The sequence below is a fragment of the Siphateles boraxobius genome, unplaced genomic scaffold, assembly GCF_051911475.1.
Source record: "Siphateles boraxobius isolate OS27281-9 unplaced genomic scaffold, OSU_SipBor_1 77, whole genome shotgun sequence".
Lineage (NCBI taxonomy): Eukaryota > Metazoa > Chordata > Actinopteri > Cypriniformes > Leuciscidae > Siphateles > Siphateles boraxobius.
In genome coordinates this window covers 20,198,532-20,225,660 of record NW_027509205.1, presented here as the reverse complement: position 1 = coordinate 20,225,660, position 27,129 = coordinate 20,198,532, and the positions used below count along the sequence as shown (strand labels likewise).

At 41.0% G+C, this 27,129-nt stretch overlaps 1 protein-coding gene across 7 annotated transcripts in view; it reads right to left on the bottom strand.

The window, feature by feature from the left end:
- The window catches only part of scube3 (signal peptide, CUB domain, EGF-like 3), a 167,101-nt gene that overhangs the window by 12,706 nt on the left and 127,266 nt on the right, over positions 1 to 27,129 (bottom strand). For all 7 annotated transcript variants that reach the window (XM_077218590.1, XM_077218589.1, XM_077218591.1 and 4 more), the window contains 10 exons: positions 15,954 to 16,070; positions 12,104 to 12,226; positions 11,755 to 11,871; positions 11,555 to 11,650; positions 8,858 to 8,974; positions 8,043 to 8,201; positions 6,442 to 6,645; positions 5,275 to 5,436; positions 4,541 to 4,708; positions 2,362 to 2,523 (listed from right to left, as the gene is read on the bottom strand). In XM_077218590.1, the coding sequence (XP_077074705.1) occupies positions 2,362 to 2,523; positions 4,541 to 4,708; positions 5,275 to 5,436; positions 6,442 to 6,645; positions 8,043 to 8,201; positions 8,858 to 8,974; positions 11,555 to 11,650; positions 11,755 to 11,871; positions 12,104 to 12,226; positions 15,954 to 16,070 (1,425 nt within the window). The remainder of the gene's footprint in view (positions 1 to 2,361; positions 2,524 to 4,540; positions 4,709 to 5,274; positions 5,437 to 6,441; positions 6,646 to 8,042; positions 8,202 to 8,857; positions 8,975 to 11,554; positions 11,651 to 11,754; positions 11,872 to 12,103; positions 12,227 to 15,953; positions 16,071 to 27,129) is intronic.

Genomic DNA, 27,129 nt, shown 5'->3' with positions numbered 1-27,129 from the left:
TATCTGCAAGCTGGGGAGAGGGGAACGGGAGTGGTGCAGCTCGGGGGCGGCACGCACTGCCATTCTGACCCTCTCGGACGGAGGAAACTGGTCTTATTATACTGCCAGTCTCGACCGTGAGGGGAAACGAGGGACATCGAGTCCTGGTTTCCCTATCCCAGCGAGAGACGAGAGTGACAAGGTCGTAGCCGTCACTGCCATCTGAGCGCTGGGGGCCGTGAACGACACAGAGGAAGTGGACTGCTCAAACTTTTGGGTCACCAAAATACCAAAATGCTTCCATACTGCCAAAATTCTTCACACACATCCAGGCACTTTAGAACAGTCCAGGAAAGTGTGGCTGTTAAGTCTGAATCTTCAGCATGAGAACACACCATTATAGTGGGAACTCAGCATCATTTTCAGAGTATAACAGCTCTCTCTCCGATGTAGCGATCGACATCTAACCTCCCTGGGGCCCCGAATGAAATGCTTGGTCCCTCATGAGAAGGACCAGAATACCATCCAAAAGCCTCGACGGCACACGGCACGCTGAGCGGCTCAAGCCTTTACGAGAAAGGGGAGACGAGCAACGTGCCGACGTAGTCATGCACTCCTGAGAGAACATGAACCACCCACGAACGCAGTCTCAACGCACTGATTAGGCATGTGAAACAGTGATCATGGCCGTCAACCAGGCATGCAAGATAGTGAACGTGGCCATCGCTTCGATGACACACGGCATGCTGGGCACTCAAGCCTTCAGGCAAGGCGAACAACGTGCCGACGTGGTCATGCTCTCATAAGAAAGCATAAACCACCCAAGAACACAGTCTCAGCATGTTTGCGATGCGCTAGAGGACTGAGTGGTTCGTGCTCACTGAAACCCTCAGATCACCAATGTTATTCGCCAAAGTAGCCCTCCTCTGGTGCACCAGAAGAGAAACTAGATCGGGAAATAAGCAAAGGGACTCACCTCATAGAGGCACGCGAGTCTTGATCTTGACCGCGCATCTTGAGCGCCAAATGACGCGCGCTGGGTTGCCGTGACAACCCGTGCTGTCAGCCGGCGCTCAACGGCACACGGCACGCTGAGCGGCTCAAGCCTTTACGAGAAAGGGGAGACGAACAACGTGCCGACGTGGTCATGCACTCCTGAGAGAACATGAACCACCCACGAACGTAGTCTCACACACTGATTAGGCATGTGAAACATTGAACGTGGCCGTCAAATAAGGACAGGAAACGATCGCATCCAGAAACACACGAGTGAAACGTCATCCTGAAAAGGACGCAATCTTCACTCGTGTTGCTCTTTCAGGAAGAAAGTACTCTCTCTATCGTGCTGAAGCACACAGGGACCCAACGCGGCAACACAGCGGGGAAACTGCAAGCCCGCTGTGCGCACTCAACCGTTTACCAGCTGTGAAAACAGCTTTTGAATTAACAGCATATAGACGCATCCGGTAGACAGGAACAGCGCGGTCGCTGAAACGCCATCTCACCAACACAGAGAGATCCCCTCCCGAAACAGCAGACTCGTAGCCGTAAGAAAAATACAATCTTAAAGCTCACTCACTCAGAGAGGACACAATCGGTCGGCTCCGAAGCTAAGAGCATTAAGCAATGTTTACTTCCGCCTTTTATACCCGCGCTGGTAGGCGGGTCGCGGAATGCAAATCTTGCATGCCAATTTTCATTGGCTCGTTTTAATTCACTTGAAGGCAATTGGTCTCCCTAGCGTGACACGTTGGAGTTCCCAGGACGAAAGGGAACTTCAGATCACATAAACACAGCAAAGCATCAGTCCAAGTGCCAAAATTAGATGTGTGTCCTTTATAGCACTTTGACAAACTAAGGATGCATATAATTAACTGGCAAATTTGTTAACCGATAGTAAGAATTTTGACCAATTAATCCTATTAGTTAAAAAATAATTATAGTTATTTAAAAGGATTATATGTAAAATTAAGAAACCCTTGTTATTAGCGACACCGGTGGCTGTGAAGTGAACTGCAGCCAGCAAATCTCTTTTTTAAAATTTCATACAAATACATGATAATTCGTACCTATAGCCCCTTTAACAAGTAAATATATGGCCATGTACTTCAGATAAATTCAGTTGACACTTCACCTTTTAGTGATGCATATACACAGTAAACCATATTCTATAACCGAATTTACTTGATTCTATAACCAAATTAACTAATGCTGCAGTTATGGGATTTAAAATGAGGATCCCAATGACAAAACACATAATTTCACTCAAAATGCCATTTGTTGATCTGATGTTGGTTTTACTTCCAGATTTTCAATCAACTTGTATAGTGATAAGGGACAGATAAGAAGTCCACACTTGTGCTTTAGGATTAACGGACTCACTCTTGCATTGAGAGACGCTGATGGCCCCATCAAAGTCTGTGGTGGTGTTTCCAGGGCAGGAGATGCAGTAATTCTGTCTGAACTCAGCCTGGTAGGTTCCATGAGGACAGCGGATGCAACGATGAACTGAGGTGTTATAATAATGACCTGGAGAACACAACACTACACACACATACAACATGGGCTGATTTAGCATGAAGTTTCCCCTCACACACACATGGACTACAAGAGTAAAATTTTAGTAAATGTAAGACTTCATTTGTCCAGTTTTTATGGTCTAATCAATATCTGAACTTATTACACTTGAGGAAAACACTTCTGCATGTTTTATATGATTTTGTGAGTCAAACATTCATTGCTGGTGTGTATGCAACGTAAAACCTAAACTATTTTCTCTTACAAATCTACACACAAACATACCCCAAATTAATTTGGTGTTAACCAGGGATATTATAGTTAACAATAACAAAAACTAGTAAACAAAAATATAATAAAATACAATAAAAATGTAGTATTTTAAAACTTAGTTTATTTCAGTCATTTGCCAAAGGCAACATTTCTCATTTTCAGTTTAGCTTGATCCAAAACTGAAAAAAAAAACTATATACATATATATTTATATATATAGGGTAGGCAACTTCGGAGGCTAGCTATAGCAAGCTAGTGAGACTTCTACAGAAGAACCTTTTTTTTTTTTAATCTTTAGACGACTTCTATTATTGATTGCTATCAGGATGTGAAGAGTACGGTGGCCCAGTAGTGCACAACACAATGAAACAAAAATAAGTAAACAACACTGTAGGATAGTGACCATTACGGGGAGCAAGAGAGAAAGGAAAGGGGATGTGTATGTTGGCAATAGGGAACAATAAAGAGGTATGTTTTCACCAGCAAATGTGTGCATTTGATGTGATATGCACTACAAACACAACAGAATCAAGCTCAGATTCAAGGAGATTAAATCCTTGTGGCTTGATTCCATTGTGTTGTGGCTTGATTGCATTGTATTGTGACTTGATTCTATTGAGTTGTGGCATGATTCCGTTGTGAATTTATTCAATTGTGTTGTGAGTGACTAGATTCAATTATGTTGTGACTTGATTTTATTGATTTGTGACTTGTTTCCGTTGTGTTGTGGCTTGATTCGGTTGTGACTTGATTCCATCGTGACTTGATTCCATCGTGTTGAGTGACTTGATTCCATTGTGTTGTGGCTTGATTCCGTTGTGACTTGATTCCATCGTGTTGTGACTTGATTCTATTGTGTTGAGGCTTGTTTCCGTTGTGTTGTGGCTTGATTGCATTGTACTGTGACTTTTTTCCATTGTGTTGTGGCTTGATTCCATCGTGTTGTGACTTGTTTCCATTGTGTTGTGACTTGATTCCATCGTGTTGTGACTTGATTCCGCCGTGCATGTTTCCATTGTATTGTGGCTTGATTCCGTTGTGTTGTGGTTTGATTCCGTTGTGTTGTGACTTTTTTCCATTGTGTTGTGGCTTGATTCCATCGTGTTGTGACTTGTTTCCATTGTGTTGTGACTTGATTCCATCGTGTTGTGACTTGATTCCGCCGTGCATGTTTCCATTGTATTGTGGCTTGATTCCGTTGTGTTGTGGTTTGATTCCGTTGTGTTGTGACTTAATTCCGTTGTGTTGTGGCTTGATTCCATCGTGTTGTGACTTGTTTCCATTGTGTTGTGACTTGATTCCATCGTGTTGTGACTTGATTCCGCCGTGCTTAATTCCATTGTATTGTGGTTTGATTCCGTTGTGATGTGACTTGATTCCATCGTGTTGTGACTTGATTCCGCCGTGCTTAATTCCATTGTATTGTGGCTTGATTCCGTTGTGTTGTGACTTGATTCCGTCGTGTTGTGACTTGATTCCGTTGTGATGTGACTTGATTCCGTCGTGTTGTGACTTGATTACGTCGTGTTGGGACTTGATTCCGTGGTGTTGTTAACTTATATTTGCTTTTTTAAATTTTATTGTCTTGTGCACTACTGGGCATCCGTAGACAAGGGTTTCAACCAGTATACAAACAGTGTTTATAAGAAAACATTGCCTACCTCTTTAACTAAAAATTGTACACCATGTTTTGCTCCAAACTTCATTAATATATTACAGTAGGTTTTATGCTCACTGTTTAGCTTGATGTGAATGTGTCAAAATGCCTGACCTTTGACCTCACAGTCATTGAAGGAGCTGGCACCCTCTTTTTTGGTACCGAGCCCGCCTCCACAGGGGAAACAGAGAGTTCGTCCTGGGTCGGGCTGGTACGTTCCCAGGGGACACGACTGACAGGGCTTGAACCCATCGCTGGAGAAATACCCTGGTGGACATTGACCTATAAAAAGACCAAAATTACTTTTTTACCTTTTGATTTTCTCCACATGAACAGATTGTATCACACAATTACAGATACCATTGATTGATATAATTCTCAATATACACACACATATCACCATTAAATATATATTGTGTATCTATTATTAATAAAAAGGTCCTTGCCTCAAGTCAAGTCACCTTTATTTATATGGTGCTTTTTACAATACAGATTGTTTCAAAGCAGCTTTACAGAGATAACAGGAAAATAATGCAACAAAGTTTGTTTCTAGAAGAAAAAAGTGTCATAGTGCAGCTTAAGTAAGTTCAGTGATGGTTCATTTTTGTTGTAAAAAAGAGAAAGAGAAACAGAACAAAGTTACTTCAAGAAAAGTACTTCATGGTTTTACAATAGTGGATTTATCATACGATACAATTTATGCATGGACAGCATTCCATGAGAAAATAAAAGAAAGGAGGACATTTTCAAATGAAGACAACAAATAAACAAATACAATTAATCGACACATAGTTTTAGTTTAACACATCCATTAGCAAGTAGAAGGCACATGGATTGAGGCTGGTTACCTGCACATGACGTGATGTTGCGGGCCCCTGGTGGACCATGGCGGTCTCCTCCAGGGCAAAGGTCACAGGCAAGCTGACCTTCACGCTCCTGAAAGGTTCCAGGTGGGCAGTGGACGCAGCGCTCCTGCTCACCATGGTAGTATGACCCAGGCAAACATCTGACTGAGAGAGAGCAGCCAGCAGGGGGCAGCAGTGAGGACTCTGAAATTGACTTTTTAACTCTGAAGACCCTGTAGTTTCAAATTCATGTATTGAATGTTTAATTTCAATTGCTTTGAATGTTTAATAAATACATTTTTGTAGACTGTCTCTGTTTACTGTATCTTGTTTGAAAATATACTTTATTGCCTTGCTCTACCTCGAGTTTCTTATCCTGTCTTTTTTTTGTGTTACATGTATCCCCTGGGATCTTTGTTCAATAATAATAATAAAACAAAGCCTGCAGTTTCAAGCAATCAATGTAAAATAATCAAATTCTTGTAAGTATTTACTAGTAAGCTAAACTTTGCGTTAGTCAGTTTAGTCAGTTATTCTGGTGTCACTATTGTCCTGTGCATTGGGTTACCAGCACTAAGTCCAAGCCTATTCATTTACTTCCACAATGTAATACCAAAATTTAGTATTTTAATCAACAACTATATTTTTTGTGAACCTTTTATCATATGTGTTGGAGTATTGCAATAATATCCTATCGTGAGATCAGTATTGTGATATCAAATCGTGACATGAGGGTATTGTTACATCCCTAATATCCATGCAAGTCTCAAACCATCTTGAGTGTCTATCTCTAGTAGATGCTCTTGCTCCTTCTTATCTGTTTATAGTATAACAAGCAAGCAATTTTGCGTTTAAAAGGCGTCTAATAACCTTGTTTTTTGATGTCTGGGCTGTGTTTGGACGGCTATCAGACATCTTAAAAATGCAAAATTGCTTGCTGGGATGTTTTATGATCACCCTTACATCTATATTTATAAATTTGGCAGGCGGCAGCGCTTTTATCCAATGCAACTCTGCATTCAAGCTATACATTTACATTTAATTCCCTGGGAATCAAACCCATGACTTTGGCGTAGCAGGCGCCATGCTCTACTTTTTGGGCAATAGGAAGCCCTTGCATTATTCAAGGGGTTCATGACTAACAGGCCCCACTCACTCTTCCGTTCTTACCACAGCGGCCGCTGTCTTTCTCTCGGCCCGGTCCGCAGTTCTCCTGTCTCAGTGCAGCCTGCGGGAGCTTCTGCGCAACCTCGTACTCCAACCCAGCCACACGGATGAGGAAACGCTCCTGGTTAATGGATTTTTTCAGGGCTTTAATGTACGACTTCATCTGCTGCTCCATGCGCTGCCTTTGACACATCATGTTACAGCTCCCTACAGGACAACAAGATGAACGTCATGACTTAAAATGCCGTGCAATTCGTCCATCCTGTACAGTGGTCTGTACACTGAAAAAAATGATGGTCTTCCTCAGTATTTTTGTCTTGTTTTCCAGTACAAATATCAAAAAATTGTCATAAAAGATACATTTACATGAGGTGGAAAATTACTGAAGATAGTGAGTCTTGTTTTCTGAGAAATTTACACAAATTAAGTGACTTTATGCTTTAGTCACTTAATGTTGAATTTTTGTTCCCCAAAAACAAGATTTAATATCTTAAGTCATTTTTCTTCTCAAGTAAATGTATCTTGATTTAAAGGCATAATATGTATGATTTTTGGATTAAAATCTCCAAAAACCACTAGATGTAACAGTGTTATATATTTGGTTGACTTGTGTATTTACATTATCTTAGATGTTTCCAAAAATGTTTAAATCCAGAGATTTAAGCAATTTTAACCAGGACACAGACTTGCGTCCTTGCGTTGCCTATTTGACATCATACCCACGTTACCCTCGATTTCCGAATTTTTTTATTTTGCAGAAACCATGAAAACACCAAAGGCACTTTAATATATGTTTTATTAGACAAGGGAACAACTGTTTGGATACATTTATAGACAGAAAACGAATAATTGTTATATATCTCAACACTTTTAGTCTTATTGTTTTAATTGCTTGTTTTCTTGATTTTCCAAGAGTAGCATGTTTTTACCATGCCTCAGAGACAATACTATTTTGTCAAGTGTCAACACTATTTTTAGTAACAGTAATGCAGCGTTTTCTCCATCATACAATGTTTTAAAATGAATTGCATGCACATTTAGCAATACAAGCCATCCAGCATTTATTAATATAATATTCCAATGTCGATCTAGCTCGCTGCAGTGTGCAACAAGGGTCTCATAGCAGCCAGCGCGCGAACGCACAGAGTAATGTTATAACATAATTTTCAACAGACAAATGTAAATGATAAAACATCGCTGTTACCCCACATACGCTTGACCTGAAGAAGCCGAAACAACATCTGTGGCGTAATAAAAGCTCTGCTGCTCTCGAGCTGTAACTCGCGCTCGTCTCACATCAGCAATCACTCCAGCTCTGCTTCATACTACAGTAACGTTAATAATCTCAGCTATGAATATTATTTCTGCCCGAGTCCCATCTGATTATTTTCCACCGGTTGCGGGGTGAAAACAACAACTCCCATGATTCCATGCTCAATCTAGCAACATACGCCTTAGTTTTGAATAGGCGACCTCTACTGGCGAAAAACTACATATTGTGCCTTTAAGAATGTTTAGATATTTGTACTGGAAAACAAGACTGTGGAAGAAAATCTTTTTTTTTTTGCAGAGGTGTTTATTTTAGGCGAGGATGTGAGACTCACCGGTGGTGTCCCCTGGCTTGACCTCGGCCTCCAGCTCCAGAGTGATGCGTGTGACCTCTTTGCTTGATGGGTTACGCGCTCGACGACCTTTCGACTTCTTAGACGAGTCACACTTTAGGTTAACAAATGTGACCAGGCAGTTGTTGCATGGTTGACCACCTACAAATCAAGTTATTATTCACAAAAAGGGCATTTAAATGTCAGAGTTTCAAATTTTGGAGTGACATTGTTAATAGATTATGTCAACAAGTCATTAACCATTTTTAAATATATTGCATGGATTTTAGAATGTGTGAGATTTAAAGAAATAGTTAATTTTCTCACCTTCATGTTATTTCAAACCTATAAGACGTTGATCATAATATTACCAGTGCTCAAGTTTTATCAACTCAAAAATGATGAGCTAATTTACTTGCTAAACTTAAGGCAATGAGTTTCTACAAGTTTTCTAAGTGAACTCAACTAATTACATTTTACAGTGATTTAAAGTTTATTTTTCTTATCCCATTAGCAGACATTTTATTCTTGTGATACATCACTTAATTTTGATGCATCAGAACATTTTTTGGTTACCTGGACTTTTTATGTCTTAATTTGTGTTTCAAAGATTAACAAAAGTCTTAATGGTTTAGAAACGACATGAGGGTACGTTTTCAGAATTAAAATTTTTGGGCAACTATCTCTTTAATGTCCCAATTATCATTGTTTACGTAGCAAAACACGAATGCAACTCCCTCTACTACGACCTTATTCCATTACAGGGACCATCAAAATGATATGGTACCCTTCATTTCCTGGGCCCTATGACCTCTGACCTGGCCCGATCTGTCTGCCGTTGTCCTCTGCTCTCCCCTTATGCTTCGGGTGTAGGTAGCATTTGGCGTTCTTGATCCGAAAGGATGCCGTCTGCTTCACTGGAGGAGGTTGAGTCTCTAAACCAAACAAAGAGGCTTTGACACACAACTCAACATTATTCATATAAAGCCCTTCCTGACAGCTACTAGCTAACTACATTCATTCACAGCTGCTGGATCGCTATTAAACATGCTTGATTGAAGAAAAGCAGCAGGGCTGGTTTGTGGTCTTTGAACATTTGAAGCAGATTCATGTTAGCTTCATGCTCACTCTGAACACTTGTGAGGAACAGTAATTTGAGATTATAGTGTGCCGTAACAGGCATCCTAATGTGAAACGAGTCTGACATCAAAAACAAACATCAGGCATGGTAAATAATTTTCTAATTTGCCAAGCGCATCAAGTGATCATGTAATTGGATAGCTGTGATGTATCTGTCATTATGTTTCTGGGAATCATCGGCTGCAGCTGTTCAAAAGAAACGTCTCATCGGTTTCCAGGTTCTGTTTGCTGGCACTTTCAACAAAATACAAAAATAGGGCCTGAATGTCTTAGAAAATTTATTTTTTGTCCTTTTCAACTAATGATCAGTGAAATTGAGGAGCTTAACATTTAGAAAATGTTGACTGTTAACAACAGGAGATGCGTTAATATATGAGTTTGATCTGTTTTATTTTCTAATTCATTTTATATGTGGCATCCATTCCCATAAGGGTTTTTAAATACCCTTTGACTGTGATTTATTTGATTTATTACTATTAAAAACAACAAAATTAATCAGACAAAAAAACCCCAAAAAATAGGTAGCACTTTTTTTACAGTCCTGTTTCGCATGAACATACTATGTACTTATTTTACTAATGACACTAACTAGTTGCTAACCCTGAACCTACCCCTAAACCTTAACGTAGCCCATGAACACTGTAAGTACATTGTGAGTACATTGAAAGTGCACGTAGTGTAAAATGAAGTGATACCAAAACCTACACCAGAACAGGTAACAGCGTTGCAAGTTTAGCCTTAATTAAGGCATTATACCACAGATGAATAGGGTAAAAAACTGAACTAATAATATCACCATATTTACAGTTGATTAATTACATTAAAGGGGTGATAGAATGATTTTATAGGGTATTTCACACTGTTCCTTAAGGTCTCCAAATAGGGTATGTAACATTGGTTGGGCTGAAAATGCCCCGGTGGCTCTTTTATTCGCCCTAATGCAGCCCTGAGAAATAGCCCCAGAATGAAAGAGCGGTTTCCCCCTTTTATGGTATGCTCATGAATATTTAGTTGAGCTGCGCGAGACTAGACCAAACTGTAAATTTAGGGGCGTAACAAAGGTACAGACCGGATCCAAATAAGGAAATCCCCCAAGTGTTACGTCACATCTGAGCTGATTTGAGATCCGACCGTTTTACAGCTGCAGTTTAAAATTTTGAGATTTTCATATCAAGGAGCTGACATAGGATTTTAAAATTCTGGCCATTGTATAGCCATTTTACCCATCGAGCTGCTGTTATACAACTATATGTAAACTTGGTTTGCATTCTGTCACCCCTATAAGAGTTATTTTGTTTTGTAATACAAGTTTCCACATTTAAATGAGGCACTGTCTAATTAAATGTGCACTAATAAATCTGAACATTGGATAAAGTCAGGTTCAAAATTATTGTTTCATTTAGTTGACAAATTAGGGTTACAGGTTTTTACTGAGGGAATTTCGGATATCTATTTTTATCACTCCATAAATCAGAAAATACTGTGAACAGCCAGAACAAAATAAAATTTCACCATGTGTTAGAATTAAAATTTTGTATAAAATCAGGCAAATTATATATTAACAAACTGGTATGTAAACACCTTAAGAATATAGGTGGGAATAAAACTGTAAAGTTTGGTGTGTATAAGTGCTGGTGAAGTGGAGAAAAAAAAAACTTTTAACACTTTACAGATATGCATTGTAATTGAAATCTACAGCCGCATATAGATAAAGTGCAATACTATAAACACTTAAAGTGTATTTTGATGTTTTCTTTCCACTAGCCTGAAACAACATGTTATGAAAAGCCAAAAATCTCAAAATAGACTGGTGGATGAAAAACAACAAAAACAAAATATTTTTTTCCTGTAGTGTCTTGCTCAGAGGAACAAACCGCATGGGTTTCTTTGACGAATCAACGCTGATCAAAACTTGATGACGCAATCACATTCACTACGGAGCATCTGAATGTCCAAACGTGATTAACCTGATACCACAGAAAAGCTGTGAATATCCTCTGTATGGGACTTTTTAAAGCATACAGGTTGGATTAGCAGTTCAAAAGTTATTAAACATTAAAGAACAACAGTTATGTTTAGCCGGCGGCGGTTGTATGGGTCTTTAAGGGTTAAACTGATACTCAGCAGAGCTAGCTAGTTTATGGCCAAATATTGATTTATAGTTATTAATACACACATAGCTAATATATTTAACAGTTTCTATAACAGTATTTACAACACAAATGGGATCACTTGTATGGGCACCTACAGTATACTGTTAAAAAGGAAATACAATGAGACACCAAAGTGTACCCTATTTGAGGAAGATTAATAACCAATATTCATTTGCTCTTGAGACAAGGAAGGTGTTAAGAGGACGTTGTGTATGATCTTACCTATGCAGGTGTGGATGTTGCTGGCGTTTAATCTGCTCTGGGATTTACCTCGCAGGATGGGTATCCCACAGCTTACAGAATAACTGCTGTCTGATTCTGTGAAACGTAAAACCCAAATTGGCTTTAGAGTTGAATGGTCAAGTGTGTTATGTGGTTATTCTGAAGTTACAAAGTATTTTTGGTGGGATATTGGTATGTACCTGACAGATAATGTGCTTTGGATGCACATGTGAGAGAGCAGCTCTCTTTTTTCCCCGTCTTACTGCAAGTGAGGGTGGCTTTGGGGGACACCAGACTGGACGCACATTTCACGAGCTCTGTATGATGTGCAGAAACTATAGGTTTGACTTAATAACATTGCATTTGTCCTGTATTAGTATGCATTAAACCATCTCATTGGTCCTATCATTATTGCAAAGACAAGGAATTGACATATTTATGACATATGCAACTGAAAGCACTCTTTGGCATTTGCATCTGAAACATAAGAGTTAAGTTATGTTATAGGGACATCTGAATGTCCTCTAGGTGGCACTCTTGTCCACATACCGACACAGTCCTTCCTGTTCCAGAGCAGTTTGTACCCAGGAGGGCAGGTACACTCGTAACTCCCCGGAGTGTTCACGCATCCGAATTTACAGCCGCCCCGGTTAATGCTGCACTCATCAATATCTATAAAACAAGACAATTACAAATATCTGATCTTTGTTTTAAAGGCCATTTGTTAGAACAATAATGACTGAATTGCTTTCCAAAGAAAAACTAAAAACATATCTCTTTGAGAAGGCTTATAATAAAGGCTAAATGAAGCTGATGTAAGCATTTAAATACATGTATTTGTGTTATGACTTTCCCCCTGTATGATGAATGTGCAGTGCTGTTGAATGCCAGAACTTATTTGATGTTGTTTAGCCAAATTTTCGACTATCTTTGTTCTTACATTAATTGACAAATAAATTATTGATTGATTTAAAGAAAAATATGGGCATTCAACTGAATTTACAGTATGCACAGACTCTCTGGATAAACTACTGCAGTATACAACCAGAGCAACCAACACTGTATCCCACAATGCATTGCACTCCATTTGACCTTCCATTTTCAGTGTGACTAGACAGACAGGCCTGGTCTGATCTGATCCAACAGACATGACTTGTGTCCTAAATGACGCATTATAAATTAATTAAACTATGCACTATAAATTAATTAATCTATGCACTATGTAAACATTAACCGTTTAAATATGTAACATTTCACAAATTTCTTTCATGGTAAATTAAGAGTATCATCTAGATATTTAAAGTGCACTTTTCCTTATTGGAATTTTCAGTGTGAAAATTAATTTTTACACTACAAAACTTTATAGAATAATGCATAATAAAGGTTAAATAAAGGTTAATAATAAGTTTGTGAATTGGGATGCACTTATGGACTAAAGGCTAAGATAAAAAATTAGACAAGTTGGCATTAGCAATTTTTACAGAAAAAAACTGGTGTAGAAACAATTTTCACTCAGAAATTGCTTTACAGAAAGTAATTACAAAAGAACAGTGGGTAACTTTTAATTAAAGTGACATTTTAAAGTAGAAAATCTGAAATAGTATTTTCTTGTAAAACACATTCTAATAAACTCTCTAAACTTTTTTTTAGAGTTTAAAAATACATCCCAACACTGGAACAAAACCAGCAGCAGAAAAAAATCCAGAGAAATCCAAAGGCAAATGAGAGGAAGAAAGTTTGATCGAGTGTATAAGAAACAGAGTCAGAGAGAAAAGGTGTGTTTCAACTGGGAGTGCAAGAGTTTGTTTAAGAAATAAAGAGCTTGCTTGCTAGGCTAGTCTGGTTTCCCTTCTCTGTGTCGATCTCTTATTCCCCATCAGATTTGAACCGGCTCCAGGCTAAAACGTTCACTTTCACATTTCCTTTCCCTGTCTGGATACCGAGCCTTCATTAATTTAAGGATCAAGGAAGGGTGACAGGGTAAGAGAAAACAACATTAGGCTGACACTTCTATAGCTAAAAAGTCCCTTTTAGGGCAGGTGACCTTCTTGCTAACACCCACAGACAGCTATATCAAATCATGATAAAATCCAGCTCAAATCTACTGAATGGAGAAAGACTAAAACCAGTATATACTGTACGTGTACTGTTACTGTAGTGTAAACTCTGCAACAATCAATTCTGAACTAAAGTCTGTTGCAGCTTTAAAGGGGACATGTTGTGCTTTTTAACGTGTTCATTTAGTGTGTAATGTTGCTGTTTGAGCATGAAAAATCTCTGCAAAGTACAAAGTTATTCTCTATATCAGTGTCACTGTTTCTGAACTCCCTGAAACACCTCCATTGTAGTCTTGAGTTTCTTAAGGGAACGAACATGTCACAATATTCCTCATTTAAATAATTCATACGCAGAATAAAGGGGCGGGGCCTGGTTGAGTTAGATAGTAGTGTGTTGAAACTGGCGGTTATGGAAAGGGGCGGGACATTTCCCAAACACACTTGAAGCACTTGACCAATCACAACACACTGATCCAGCCAACCAATCAGAGCACAGTGTGCTTTTCAGAAGGAGGGGCTTCATAGAGACAGGGACTAAACAGAGCGTTACTGACAGACTGGGAAGAGACGAGCTGCAACAATGGAGAATATGAGAAAAATTTTGTGTTTTTGAACATTCAAGCATACTATTCTAGTAAAGCCCAAAAATAAAATCCAGACTGAAAAAGGACATAATATGTCAATCTTTAACATCTATTTCCCTGAAGATAAGCCGTCAATGGGAAACTGGCGACCATTCTCCATAGACAAAAGAGAGCGCTTCATTAATCTAGGTGTTATCTAAAAGCTAACAGAGAGAAACACATTCATTATTTCTGGTCATCTCAACAATAGTACACATATATCACTAAATGAGCTGTCCTCGTCTGCTTAATCAACCCTGAAACAAGTGCACTGGTGCAGCCCAGAGTCACACACTTAGACGAGAAGAAACCACGATAGCCACGGTTTGATTCTGGATGCCATTTAACACTGGGTTTATCTGAAATTGGTTATTTACACTGCAAAAAAATTATTTTCGTATACTTGGTTTTTTTTTTTGCCATGATTTCCAGTAAAATTCTTAAATCAAGATACATTTACTTGAGAAGCAAAATGACTTAATATATTAAGCCTTGTTTCCTGAACTTTCCAGAAGTCAGTTTCGACTCGCCCAGAAAAAGCACACAAGTTGTGAGAAATCAAGAATAACAAAAACGCGACATAAAAATACAATCCATGTACTCTGTGGTGAATATGTACATTGTGTTCACATCTGTCAGCTGTCATTCTGACTGTCATCAGACAAATGGAGTGATGGCCTGGAGATATTTAACTATGTTAAGTACATGGATACTTTTTGGGGAATTCTAGGTGTCGTATTTCATGTTGCGTATCTATTAATCTTGGTTTTCTGGGTGAGTCGGAGTGAACTGTGGCACTAATGGAGTCTCAAGAACACGCATGTCGGCCAAGGTCAGGCTTTTCCTTACATTCAATTTCTGGTTGTTTTTCACCAAACCCTATCGTGTACCCGAGCGCGAGCGGGACTTTTTTTATTTTTTTATTTCCCTTTTGTGGTCAGAAAAAGAAAGAACAATATACTGCATTAGAACAACACCAGGGTAAGTAAATGATGACTTCATTTTCATTTGAGGGTGAACTATCCCTTTAAGAATGTTTACATATTTGTATTGGAAAACAGGACAAAAATACTAAGGAAGAAATTAGCTTTTTTTGCAGTGTACAAGAGACCTCCATCCTGACCATCCAAAAGTAGTAAGTACCAGTTATTTCACAGATATACTGTAAATGTTATAAATGTTATTTGCTAAGTAATCTAGTTAAGTGCCTTACACCAAGCTGAACATATTTTAAAGATTGGTTCAGTGTCCTGACTGCTGCCCGAGGAAACTAAAGAGCATTTATATAGGAAAGTCTCAGTTTTCATTGGATGTTTTTGCCCAAGGTAGAGTTAGTGAGTCTACCAACATGAGTTATCTATTAGAAGTTTCTCTACACTGGAAAAATTATTTTCTTCCTCAGTATTTGTGTCTTGTTTTCCAGTACAAATATCTAAGAATATCATTCTTAAATCAAGATACATTTACTTGAGGAGCAAAACGATGTTAGATAACAAAATGCACACTTTTACACTTCAAACAAGAAAACAAAAGTTGTTTTCCCTTTAAATTAAATTAATTTTTCTTAAATCCGTATTTAATTTGTTTTAAGCATTGAGTCAAATCAGAATCATATCTTCAGTAATTTTGCTTCTCAAGTAAATGTATCATGTTTAGATATTCTTGAAACACAGAAACTCACAAAACTCTCCAGAAAAAATCCCACAATGCATCACGTACCTCCGCAGTGAGCCACGCCGTAGATGACGTAACCTTTGTGGCAGTAGCACTGGAAACTTCCAGGTGAGTTCACACATGTGTGGTCACACGCCCGGTCAAAAGAGCACTCGTCTATATCTGCAGAAACAGCAAACGCAAGCACTTTTATTCATATAACCGTTGAATTCACACTAGTGTGGAAAATTGTGAAGCCCTCAAAACATCAGACCGGTAGCCACGATGAACAGTACCATGTGGCGTCCTTCCCCTCAACTCCATCTGACGTCAATCATTTCAGAGTAATCCCCAATTAGGCCTTAATAAACCCTCTGCTGTTCATTAACACACATTACCTGGCTAGAGCCAAGGTATTTAACCCCCTCATCCTTATTTCCTCAGGACATATGGAAATGATTTCCCCTTAAACGCTCCCACAGCATGTGTCATAACTTGAGACTGTTTCGGGTTAGTCTCTGGATTTTGTTAACTGCCACTTCACTCATTACTGCAGAAGTTCCCTGTTCACCTCATCTATGTCTGGGTGAATCCCACAAAAAAATGTGCAGGTCATATTTCACCCCAAATTCGCATATTTTTAAACAATAACAACACTGATTCTTATGGATGCATGTTTCCGCCACAGAATGGGTAATTGCGACTTTTTATCTCACAATTCTGACTTTTTTTTTCTCAGAATTGCATGACAAAGTCGCAATTGCGTGTTATAAATTCGTAATTGTGAGAAATAATCTTGCAATTCTGACTTTATTACAAGCAATTGGTAGATATAAAGTCAGAATCGCAATTCTGAGGAAAAAAGTCTGAATTAAACTGACCTTTTAAAGTGAGTTTATATCTCACAATTCTGAAAGAATTGTATGCGCAAATGCGAATATAAATTCGCATTTGCGTGTTTTTAAAGTCAAATTCTAAGGAAAAAAAGACTGCCTTTATTCCTCAGAATTGCGAAAAAGTGAGAATAGTGAGTTTTTTTCATGCATTTCTGATTTTATATCTCAAATTTGTGAGAAGAAAAGTCGCAATTATCTTTTAAAATGTTTTATTCTGTGACAGAAACAAGCTTCCATAGATTCTCATTAAGCAAGAACAAAATTAGTTTACCTATTAAATAGTAAAAATCTACATAGGTGCACTATAACATCGTCTGAAAGAATACTGTAGCATACTGTTCGTGATAGCATATGTAAGCAGATGCATATGTAAAATAACGCAATCATGAACATTAAACAGCATATCAATCAAAACTGCCAAATGTTACAGAATAAAAAGTCGATCCAGGACGAGCGACTGTGAAGCTTTGGGGGTGTTGATGGACTCGATCTACTCCATATAGGTTTGGATCATCGTTCTGAATCTGATCCAGATGTAGTCTTAGACAAAAATGCAATTTTCTCAGCTTTTTGCTCAAAAATTTTTTTTTTTATGAAACTTACCCACATTCAAGTGTTGATCAAATGCAGGAAGCTAGAATAAAACGAAAAAAAGTTGTTTTTGTCTAAAAGCAGAGGCTTCGTTCTTTTTTCTTTTTTTATATATTGCATGTTCAGATATTCATAAAACAATATATTCTGGGGGCCATGAAACTCTTGTGAAAACGATCAAAAATCCTGGCGCTGGCAGGCAAATTGTTTAAAAAAGCGCTGGCGGCGAAAGAGTTAACAAGCCTATGGTTTTGGCAGATCAGTTCAGGCCACATTGTCCTCAAGTTAAAGTACCTCAAAGTGTTTTAGCAAGAAGCAGCTTCATCAGTCATGGCTTGTGAAAGCACAGCTCCATGACTGAAGGTTACACAATCAATACACGCCCCAGAAACCCTTGTTCAATCTAACAAATCACCTCACTGGTGTCTGCACTGTTTCTCGCCTTCGGTGAATATCAATTCTGGGATTGGATGTGAGAGGCTGATATCACTCCACGGCTCAGTTGGAGAATAACTTTGAAGGACTTTATAGACTCCACAGGCAAAAATAAATACCCCCACATGCTTCTTATGATTAGGAGACTCAACACTGCCTGGATTTAGTGTAAAAAGTTGGATTTCACTTGTTTTCCAAAGGCAACTGAAGCTAAACAACACCCTTGACTAGCATGGGCCTTCTAAGAGGTTAATTTTGTGCATTTGGACAGTTGAAATGACATGTCAAGCAGTATCAATAGCTATGTTTCCATCCAAAGTTGCCATTTTATTTTAGCAAAATTGGAATGTCGCATAAACATTTGCGAATAGAGCAGCGTTTCCGTACCATGTGTTCAAGAAAACAAAACAGTCACTTTCTGGGAAATTGGCGCCAAAGAAAGTCAGTAATAAAAAAGGAGTTGCAGCAATCAGGGAACCACTGTGGCTCTTTTTCCTCCATCATAAAGGAGTTGCGTCTCAGAGCGTCAGACGAAATGCAATAAACGCTGTCATGATCTCTTGCGTTCGGATGCTGGTGTTTGAGAACTTAATCGTGTGAGACGCTTCTGGGAAGAATTAAGTCAAATCATTCTGATGACAGACTTTAGCTCAAGCATTTCCAAACAACAAAACCGTCATTTGAGACTGCATTTACGCAATGCGATTCGTTTGCTGGTTAGTCCAGTTATCCAATCACATCCTCTGCTGAGGCAAAGTCATGTCAGTTCCCTTTCAAGGGAACTCGAGCTGCGTCAAGCTGTGGGAACGCCTCTGCGTATGTGCGTCATGAAGCACGTATGGAATCAGTCCAATGGAGAGACGGAACGTCATAGGCGGGTGACGTCATCGACCAGGAAACTATAAAGCCACCCCAAAACACAAGCGCGACAGCTTCTTTGCCTTCAGTAAGCGCTATATGTGGATCTGTCTCAAGTGTTTTTGTCTGTCACTAAGCAGGAGTTTCACTATTTCAAAAAACTATATATATATATATATATATATTATATTGAGAGACAATGGCGAGCGAACAACAATTTAAGAAGTGTGTTCCTCCCTGCTCGCGCTATTTAACGAGCGGGGATACACACAGCTTATGTGTTGTTTGTTTGGGAGTGCAGCATGCCCAGTCAGCTCTCGAGGGGGCTGATTGTGAGCATTGCGAGCATTTGCCTCTTAGAACGCTCTGCTCCCGCCGATCACTCTTTGAGGAGAGTGGTTCGGTTCGCGATCCCCGCGGATCGGGTCCCGCTTATGCCGAGGCTGAGCGGCGACGTCATTCGTGGGGATCGCAGATGGATCTAACAGCGGGGCTTGAGACGGGCTCTGCCCTATCTCAGCCCTTACCTGTTAGATCCAGTGCCTCAGTCTCGGGTTCGGAAGCACGCTCTGCGGTTTCTTCCCCCCGAACTGAGGCCCCAGTACTGCAACTATCCAGTTCTGAGGATCTGGATGTTGTTAGTCTGGATGCGGGAGATGTCGATGATTCGCCATCTCGCTCTCCCGAAAGTGAGGAGCTTATTGAGGTGCTCACTCGTGCTGTTTCTAAATTAAGCATCGAGTGGCCAGCTGTTAGGCAGGAGTCTAGAGAAAAATCTAAATTAGATGAAAGATTTTTGCCTTTCCGTTCTCAACCTCCACGGCGGTGCTTGCCCTTCTTCCCTGATCTCCACACAGAGGTTTCGAGATCGTGGAAAAAGCCGGTCACTTATCGTGTTTTTAGCCCTCAAACTTCCACTTATTCAAACATTGTGGGGGCTAAATATCATGGTTATGGGGCGATGCCCAAAGCAGAAGAGGCGCTTGCTAGTCATCTTTCTGCGGAAGCTGCATCTTCTTTTAAAGCACCACTTTTACCCTCTAAGCCTCTTAGAAGTACGTCAGCTTCAGTGGGTAAGGCGTATTCGGCGGCCGGTCAAGCCTCGGCGTGCCTGCACACGATGTCCATCTTGCAGGCATACCAGGCTGACTTATTAAAGGATGTGAGTGACACTCAAGAGGTCAGCACTGACGTAGTTCGCGAACTGCGTCAGGCTGCAGATTTATCTCTGCGCGCCACCAAGGAGTCGGCCAAGCTAATGGGCCGTACTATGGCAGCCCTGGTGGCCGCAGAGAGGCATCTATGGTTAAATCTCTCTGGTATGAAAGAAAAAGACAAAGCTTTTCTTTTGGACGCTCCGCTCTCTCCTCAGGGTCTTTTTGGTGATTCTGTAAATACGGTCATAGATAGATTTCAGGAAGAGAAGAAACAGTCGGCAGCGTTTCAGAAATTTATGCCTCTTAAAATTCATGTCCCCGGTACTGCTGGGCGGGAGCAGTCCAGGCCGTCAGTCAGCTCCTCACATAGGGCGCAAACGGAAGCAGAGTGTCGCGTCTCGTGCTCCCCCTTCCAAACAGTGGGACCAGACGCAGCACTTTCAGCCGAAGTCTTCTGGCAAAACTGATCTGAGGACAGTTATTATGGCTAAGAAGGCTTCGGCAAAGAGGAAGTCGCGACGCCACTGGCGTCAGGATGCTGAGGGTGGTCCCTGCCGTGGGAGAGAGGTGTTCACCGCATTACACGGTGCCCGCTCTTCTTCGGTGCCCTCAGTGGGCCCGTTCTGCCAACCCCGCCTTCATGCCGGGGCACGGACGGTCCCAGCGAGCGCTTTCCCGGGGGACGCTCGCCCCCTCTGAGGAGGGTCTCATGGCAGTTAAGCCAGTCATTCCCTGCTGGGTGCGCCGTTACAGGGCGCTGTGTTTGCTGCTCAAGTTACACCAGAGGCCAGTCTCGAGAGACTGGTACCCTTAGTAGTATTTCTGGCAGAGTGGAAAAGCCTTCCAAAAATATCTCAGTGGGTTCTGCACACAGTAAAAAAGGGTTATGCTATACAATTCAGGTGTCGTCCACCAAAATTCAGAGGGGTTCTGCCCACAGTGGTGGGCCCCGAGCAGGCTCTGGTAATGGAACAAGAGGTGAAAGCGCTCCTTCAAAAGGGGGCTATAGAACGGGTTCCTCCTGCCAGGTTGGAGTCAGGTTTTTACAGCCGATATTTCATCGTTCCAAAGAAGGATGGGGGGTTGCGTCCAATTTTAGATCTGCGCCTGTTGAATCGCTCGGTAGGGAAGCTAAAATTCAAGATGCTCACTATCAAGCAGATCGTGTCACAAATCAGATCCGAGGACTGGTTTGTCACGATAGATCTGAAGGATGCGTACTTCCATATTTCCATCCTTCCACAACACAGGAAGTTCCTGAGGTTCGCCTTCGGGGGCGAGGCGTACCAGTACAAGGTTCTTCCATTTGGCCTAGCTTTATCTCCCCGCACTTTCACGAAATGCATGGATGCAGCTTTAGCGCCCCTGAGGTTTCGGGCATTCGTATCCTCAATTACATCGACGATTGGTTGATTTTAGCTCAGACAGAGCAGATGGCGGTTCAGCATCGAGATGTTGTTCTCGCTCATATAAGAAAGTTGGGGTTGAGGCTGAACGCAAAGAAAAGTGTATTATCTCCTTCTCAGAAGACCACTTTTCTGGGTGTCGTTTGGGATTCGATCTCGATGCGGGCGCGACTTTCTCCGACCCGCATCGCTTCGATTCTTTCAGCTATGAAACAAGTAAAGCTAGGCCAGCTACTCACTGTAAAACAGTTTTAGAGACTGTTGGGTCTGATGGCAGCAGCGTCCAACGTTATACCTTGCGGCCTGTTGTACATGAGACCACTGCAGTGGTGGCTCCGGACCAAGGGATTCTCCCCGAGGGGAAATCCCCTCCGCACGATCAAAGTCACGCCGCGCTGCCTTCGTGCTCTGGTCATGTGGAAAGAAACCTGGTTCCAATCCAAGGGGCCTGTGTTGGGGGCTCTTTGTAGTCGCATAACGCTAACGACGGATGCTTCCCTCACAGGGTGGGAGCGGTCATGAGTGGTCGTCCAGCCCAAGGTCTGTGGCAGGACCATCATCTATCATGGCATATAAATTGTCTAGAGATGTTGGCGGTGTTCCAAGCTTTGAAACACTTCCTAGCAGACCTCAGAGGTCATCATGTGTTAGTTCAGTCAGACAACATGTCGGTGGTCTCGTATATAAATCATCAGGGGGACCTGCAGTCGCGTCCACTTTACAAGTTGGCCCGTCAGATCCTCCTTTGGTCCCAGGGGAAGTTACGGTCTCTGAGAGCTATGTATCTTCCTGGTTATTTGAATGTGGTAGCAGACTCCCTGTCGAGGCAGGGGCCGAGGCCGGGGGAATGGAGGCTCCACCCCGAGGTGGTGGAGCTCCTTTGGTTGAGTTTCGGTCGCGCCGAGGTGGACCTATTCGCTTCCAAGGACAACGCACTGTCATCTGTGGTTCTCCATCAGTCAGCCAGCCGCTCTGGGGTTGGACGCTCTGGTACAGCCGTGGCCGAGGTCACGTCTATATGCCTTTCCCCCGGTTGCTCTGCTACCAGGAGTTCTGGAGAGGGTTCGCCGGGACGGGTTCAGCCTACTTCTAGTAGCCCGGTTCTGGCCGGCCCGAGTATGGTTCGCGGACCTAATATCTCTTCTGGACGGCTCTCCCTTGGAGATTCCGATCAGGAGGGATCTACTCTCTCAGGAGGGCGGTACGAAATTCCACCCCCACCCAGAGTTGTGGAAACTGTGGGCTTGGCCTCTGAGGGGGCCCAGCTCATAGAATCTGGTCTCTCAACAGAGGTTGTTGAGACCATCCTTCACTCCAGAGCTCCGTCCACGAGGAAGTTATATGCCCTGAAGTGGAAACTTTTCACTTCTTGGTGTGCAGAACACCGGCAGGACCCAGTTAACGGCCCAGTGGGTGCAGTGCTGGAGTTTCTGCAGGAGCGTTTCTCTGCAGGGTTATCCCCCTCCACACTAAAGGTGTATGTGGCGGCACTAGCTGCTTACCATGTCCTTTTCAGTGGAGTTTCTCTTGGGAGACACCCACTTATAACTCGCTTCCTTCGTGGCACTTTGAGGCTGAGGCCTGCAGTTCGTACGAGGGTGCCGACTTGGGATTTGGCCATTGTACTAGAGGGCCTTTCTTTGGCCCCCTTTGAACCTATTGAGGAAGTTTCTGAGAAATTTCTCACGTATAAAACTCTTTTTCTGCTGCAATCTCCTCACTTAAGAGAATCGGAGATTTTAGGCCCTGTCGGTTGCACCCTCGTGCCTGGAGTTTTTGCCTGGTATGGTTAAGGCTTTTCTATACCCTAGACCAGGTTATGTCCCTAAGGTCCCTACTAATGCTGTCAGACCTACAGTGCTGCAGGCTTTCTATCCTCCTCCTTTTGTGTCATCAGATCAGGAGAAACTTAACCTTCTCTGCCCGGTTAGGGCGTTAGACGCTTACGTCCACAGAGCTGCCCTGTGGAGGAAATCAGAACAGTTATTTGTGTGCTTTGGACCACCCAGGAAAGGGTGTCCCGCGTCTAAACAGAGAATGAGCAAGTGGGTGGTTGAGGCCATCTCACTTGCTTATGAGTCAGCTGGTCAGCCTTCACCTTTGGCTGTACGAGCCCACTCTATTAGGAGTATGGCTGCTTCTAAAGCATTGTTGTCAGGAGTATCGCTATGTGATGTTTGTGATGCGGCTGGGTGGTCCTCACCGCATACATTTGTTAAGTTCTATGAATTGGACTTAAGTTCCACTCCTGGGGCGCAGGTGCTCTCGTCCTCTGTGCGCTAGTTCCCACATGACGGTCATTTGCTCCTATGGCGACGTGGGTGTTGGCGTTCCCACAGCTTGACGCAGCTCGAGTTCCCTTGAAAGGGAACGTCTCGGTTACGTATGTAACCCTAGTTCCCTGATAGGGAACGAGACGCTGCGTCGTTTTGCCAAACTCCCAGCATGCCCGTTAGTGCTTCCTTCAGGCCTATCAGAAGCTGTCGCGCTTGTGTTATGGGGCTGGTTTATAGTTTCCTGGTCGATGACGTCACCCGCCTATGACGTTCCGTCTCTCCATTGGACTGATTCCATACGTGCTTCATGACGCACACACCCAGAGGCGTTCCCACAGCTTGACGCAGCGTCTCGTTCCCTATCAGGGAACTAGGGTTACATCCGTAACCGAGACGTTTGTTGTTGCTCGTCGAGGGATTTATTCGGTAAATTTGTTTCCATTGTAGTTTATGAGCATGTCGTCTTATCAGATATCAGAAAAATTATTCACCTTTATTGAGCGTATACATTTTTTATTGTATTTTGGTGCATTTTGGTGTTTCCAGCCTGCATTGTTTTTATGCGACATCCCAATATTTGCATAAAAATAGGTGGATGGAAACATAGCAAGTGTGACATGCTATTCTTCATCTAAAACAATTTGAAACAACATTTTTCATGTCCAGACTTTGGTAGCATCATTAAAATGTGACTAAAAACAGTAGAAAAAAGACACCATGGCCAGTTATAGCACCTAAAATTGGTTACTGAATGAAAAGATCATATTATTCGTCAACTACTCAATTATAATCTTGCCAGCTTCAGAGCATCAGATTTAAAACAACAGATGTTAAATATATGTGTGTGTGTGTGTGTGTGTGTGTGTGTGTGTGTTTGTGTGTGAGTGTGTATGTATGTATATATATATATATATATATATGTGTGTGTGTGTGTGTGTGTGTGTGTCTGGGTGTATAAACTCTTTTTTTGAGTTGTTTTGAAGGTCAGGCTGTTTCTAAGATGCCAGAAAGTGTATTATTAGAGTGTTTGGGTGTTAGTCTGACAGCAGGTGTGTGTTCGTGCAGCGCCACATTCTCTCATTCTTTTATCGGTACATTTCAGCTCTCTGTACTGTGGATACCAGGAACAAACAACTTAGAAACACTAAAAAAAAGGGCAACATTTAGGGGGGTTAGTTATTTTAGAAATATTAACCAGATTTTCTGAAGAAAATGGGAGTCTTTACTGCTTACCCATGCAAACCCACCGCTATGATGCCACACACTGCAAAAAAAATGATTTTCTTCCTCTATATATTTGTCTTGTTGCTATGTGGTTGCTAGGGTGTTTAGGGTGGCCTCTTACTGGTCCAAGTGAAAGGAGTCCTGCATCCTCAGGTGATATTTTGGTCTTTAGATATGGCTTGGGTCTCTCCCTCATGCAATCCTGTGGGATTTTTGCATGTTTTATCATCAACCGGATTAACATTTAAAGTCTGATCATTTAGACAAATAATATCAAATGTCTCTGCCCAACACTGTCCTAGCCACAACACTTTAAACCCTAATAAATTTGTAAAACTCAAAATATTTGTTGTAATCAGTTGAAAAAATCAAATGTTTTTTAAGTAAACAAACTCAAAGATTAAGTTAGAAAAACTGTTGATTTTGATTTTGCACAATAATATTAATTGCAATTTAACTGAAATATTAACTAAGTTGACTCATCGAAATTAGATTGCATAAACATTATATCAAGTAAAATATTTTGACTAGCAACCAATAGCAGACTTGCATGTGCTAATGTAAGCTAGCAATGAGACTATCACATCCCTAAATTAAAGGCCCCGATATACTTCAACAAAATCGAAAAACAATCTGGTGTGACATCATTTTGAAACAAAATCAGGCTAAAATGATGTTTGTTTGAAGTTTGTTCTTTGAGTTCGAAACAGCTTTTCAATGCAAACTTTCAGGAAGTTCGCTCCGGCTTTTAAACACCTTTGAACAACCATTGGTCCGTGACTCAGGAGCTCCGCCTTCTTTGACGTGAAAACATACTCTGTACTCGTATTTATTTCTTCTGTTCAGTTCGTCGACGTCAGGAAGAAAAACCATGAGCACACTGGAGATGCTTTATAGCAGAAAAGTTGACTGACATTGTTTTTCCATGTTTAAGTATGTCAGGGCCTTAATTCTTGTGCAAAAACACACTAAATAACACTTAATTTCAACATTTATTCTCCTTACTCAGTCTGACGCAAAGCCTGCTGGGAACTATTAATCTGTCGCAACTCATTCAGTTTAAGTTCAGCTTAATATAATCAATTACTGAGTTAATGTTAACTTTTTTCTATTATTGAACTTTCAGTATGTGAAATGAACTCATTTCATTTAGTTAATTTTACTGTTCGATTTTACAGTAGCCGCATTTCCATTACAGTTTCACGAAAAAAACTTTTGCGATATTTTCTAAATGTTGATAAAAAACATTTACATTTTTTTTTTAACTAATGGCATTTCCAATCAACTGATGTTATGTGACTAAAAAGTTATTTTTTCTTCTTGCGATAAGTCATTAAAAAAATTATGGCTACAGATGTTGGTAGGTTTAAGCAGGGGTTAAATTGGGATTTATTATGTGGGGGTGCTCTCCCTAGGGGGGTCCGGGGGTATGCCCCCCCCCCATGATTTTTTTTTTGAAAAATAAACCATTAAATGGCACTTTCTGGAGAGTTTTGTTTCAAAGAAATGGAGAAATTGAGTATTACATGACACATGAAAAACTGCAAGGTTAAGAGCATATACTTTGCATTGTTGTAGTATCAACAGGTATTAGGACATTTAGCATTTACATTACTGTTAATCAGTCATCACTTTATTTACACATTGTATTACCTTGTTATGATATAGTGACTCATACAATGTGCCAAACATAATGTGCCACACGAAGAGACAGTGCAGCATATGACGGTAGCAACAGCTGAGAAGATTTGGGTCTGTGGTGACCAGGTCCACCTCACACACACTTCCTTTTCCCATTCTCTCTCTTTACTACTACAACACACACACACACACTCATCCTACTCTGCATCATTTCTCATCAAGATATGCACAAGTCACAAAAATAAAATCAATCTATCCTTGTGGAAAGGTTGCTTGGTAAATGTAGGTCTATCAAGTCTTATATTTCTGTAATTCACACAGATCTAATACAAATATGCTGACTGAATATATTGCTAGTTTATTTTGAGTAGCCAGCTAGTTGTTCTCTTGGCAGTTTGCTGATAATCCGGTGTCTGAAGTAAAATGCTCAAAACATCTCCTGAGAAAAATCACATGGTCAACCTGGTCTTGGTTATTTAATTTTGATTTAGTCTTATTTTCCTTACCTTGTCATTCAAGGCCAGGGCACTTTTTGTACATTTCTGGAACTTTTGCGCGCTTCCACATCCCGCGCAACTACGGATCTCCCAGGAATATTCGTTTATCCCTTTCACCTTGATGCGCGTGCGCGATCTTGGTCGACTGACAACGAGATTAAGCAGCTGAACAAGAATACGGCCGTGTTCCGATTGTTCTCATCTCAGCTCCGCCGAGACAAAATAGACATGCCATTTCAAAAATCTTTCATTTATTGTCAG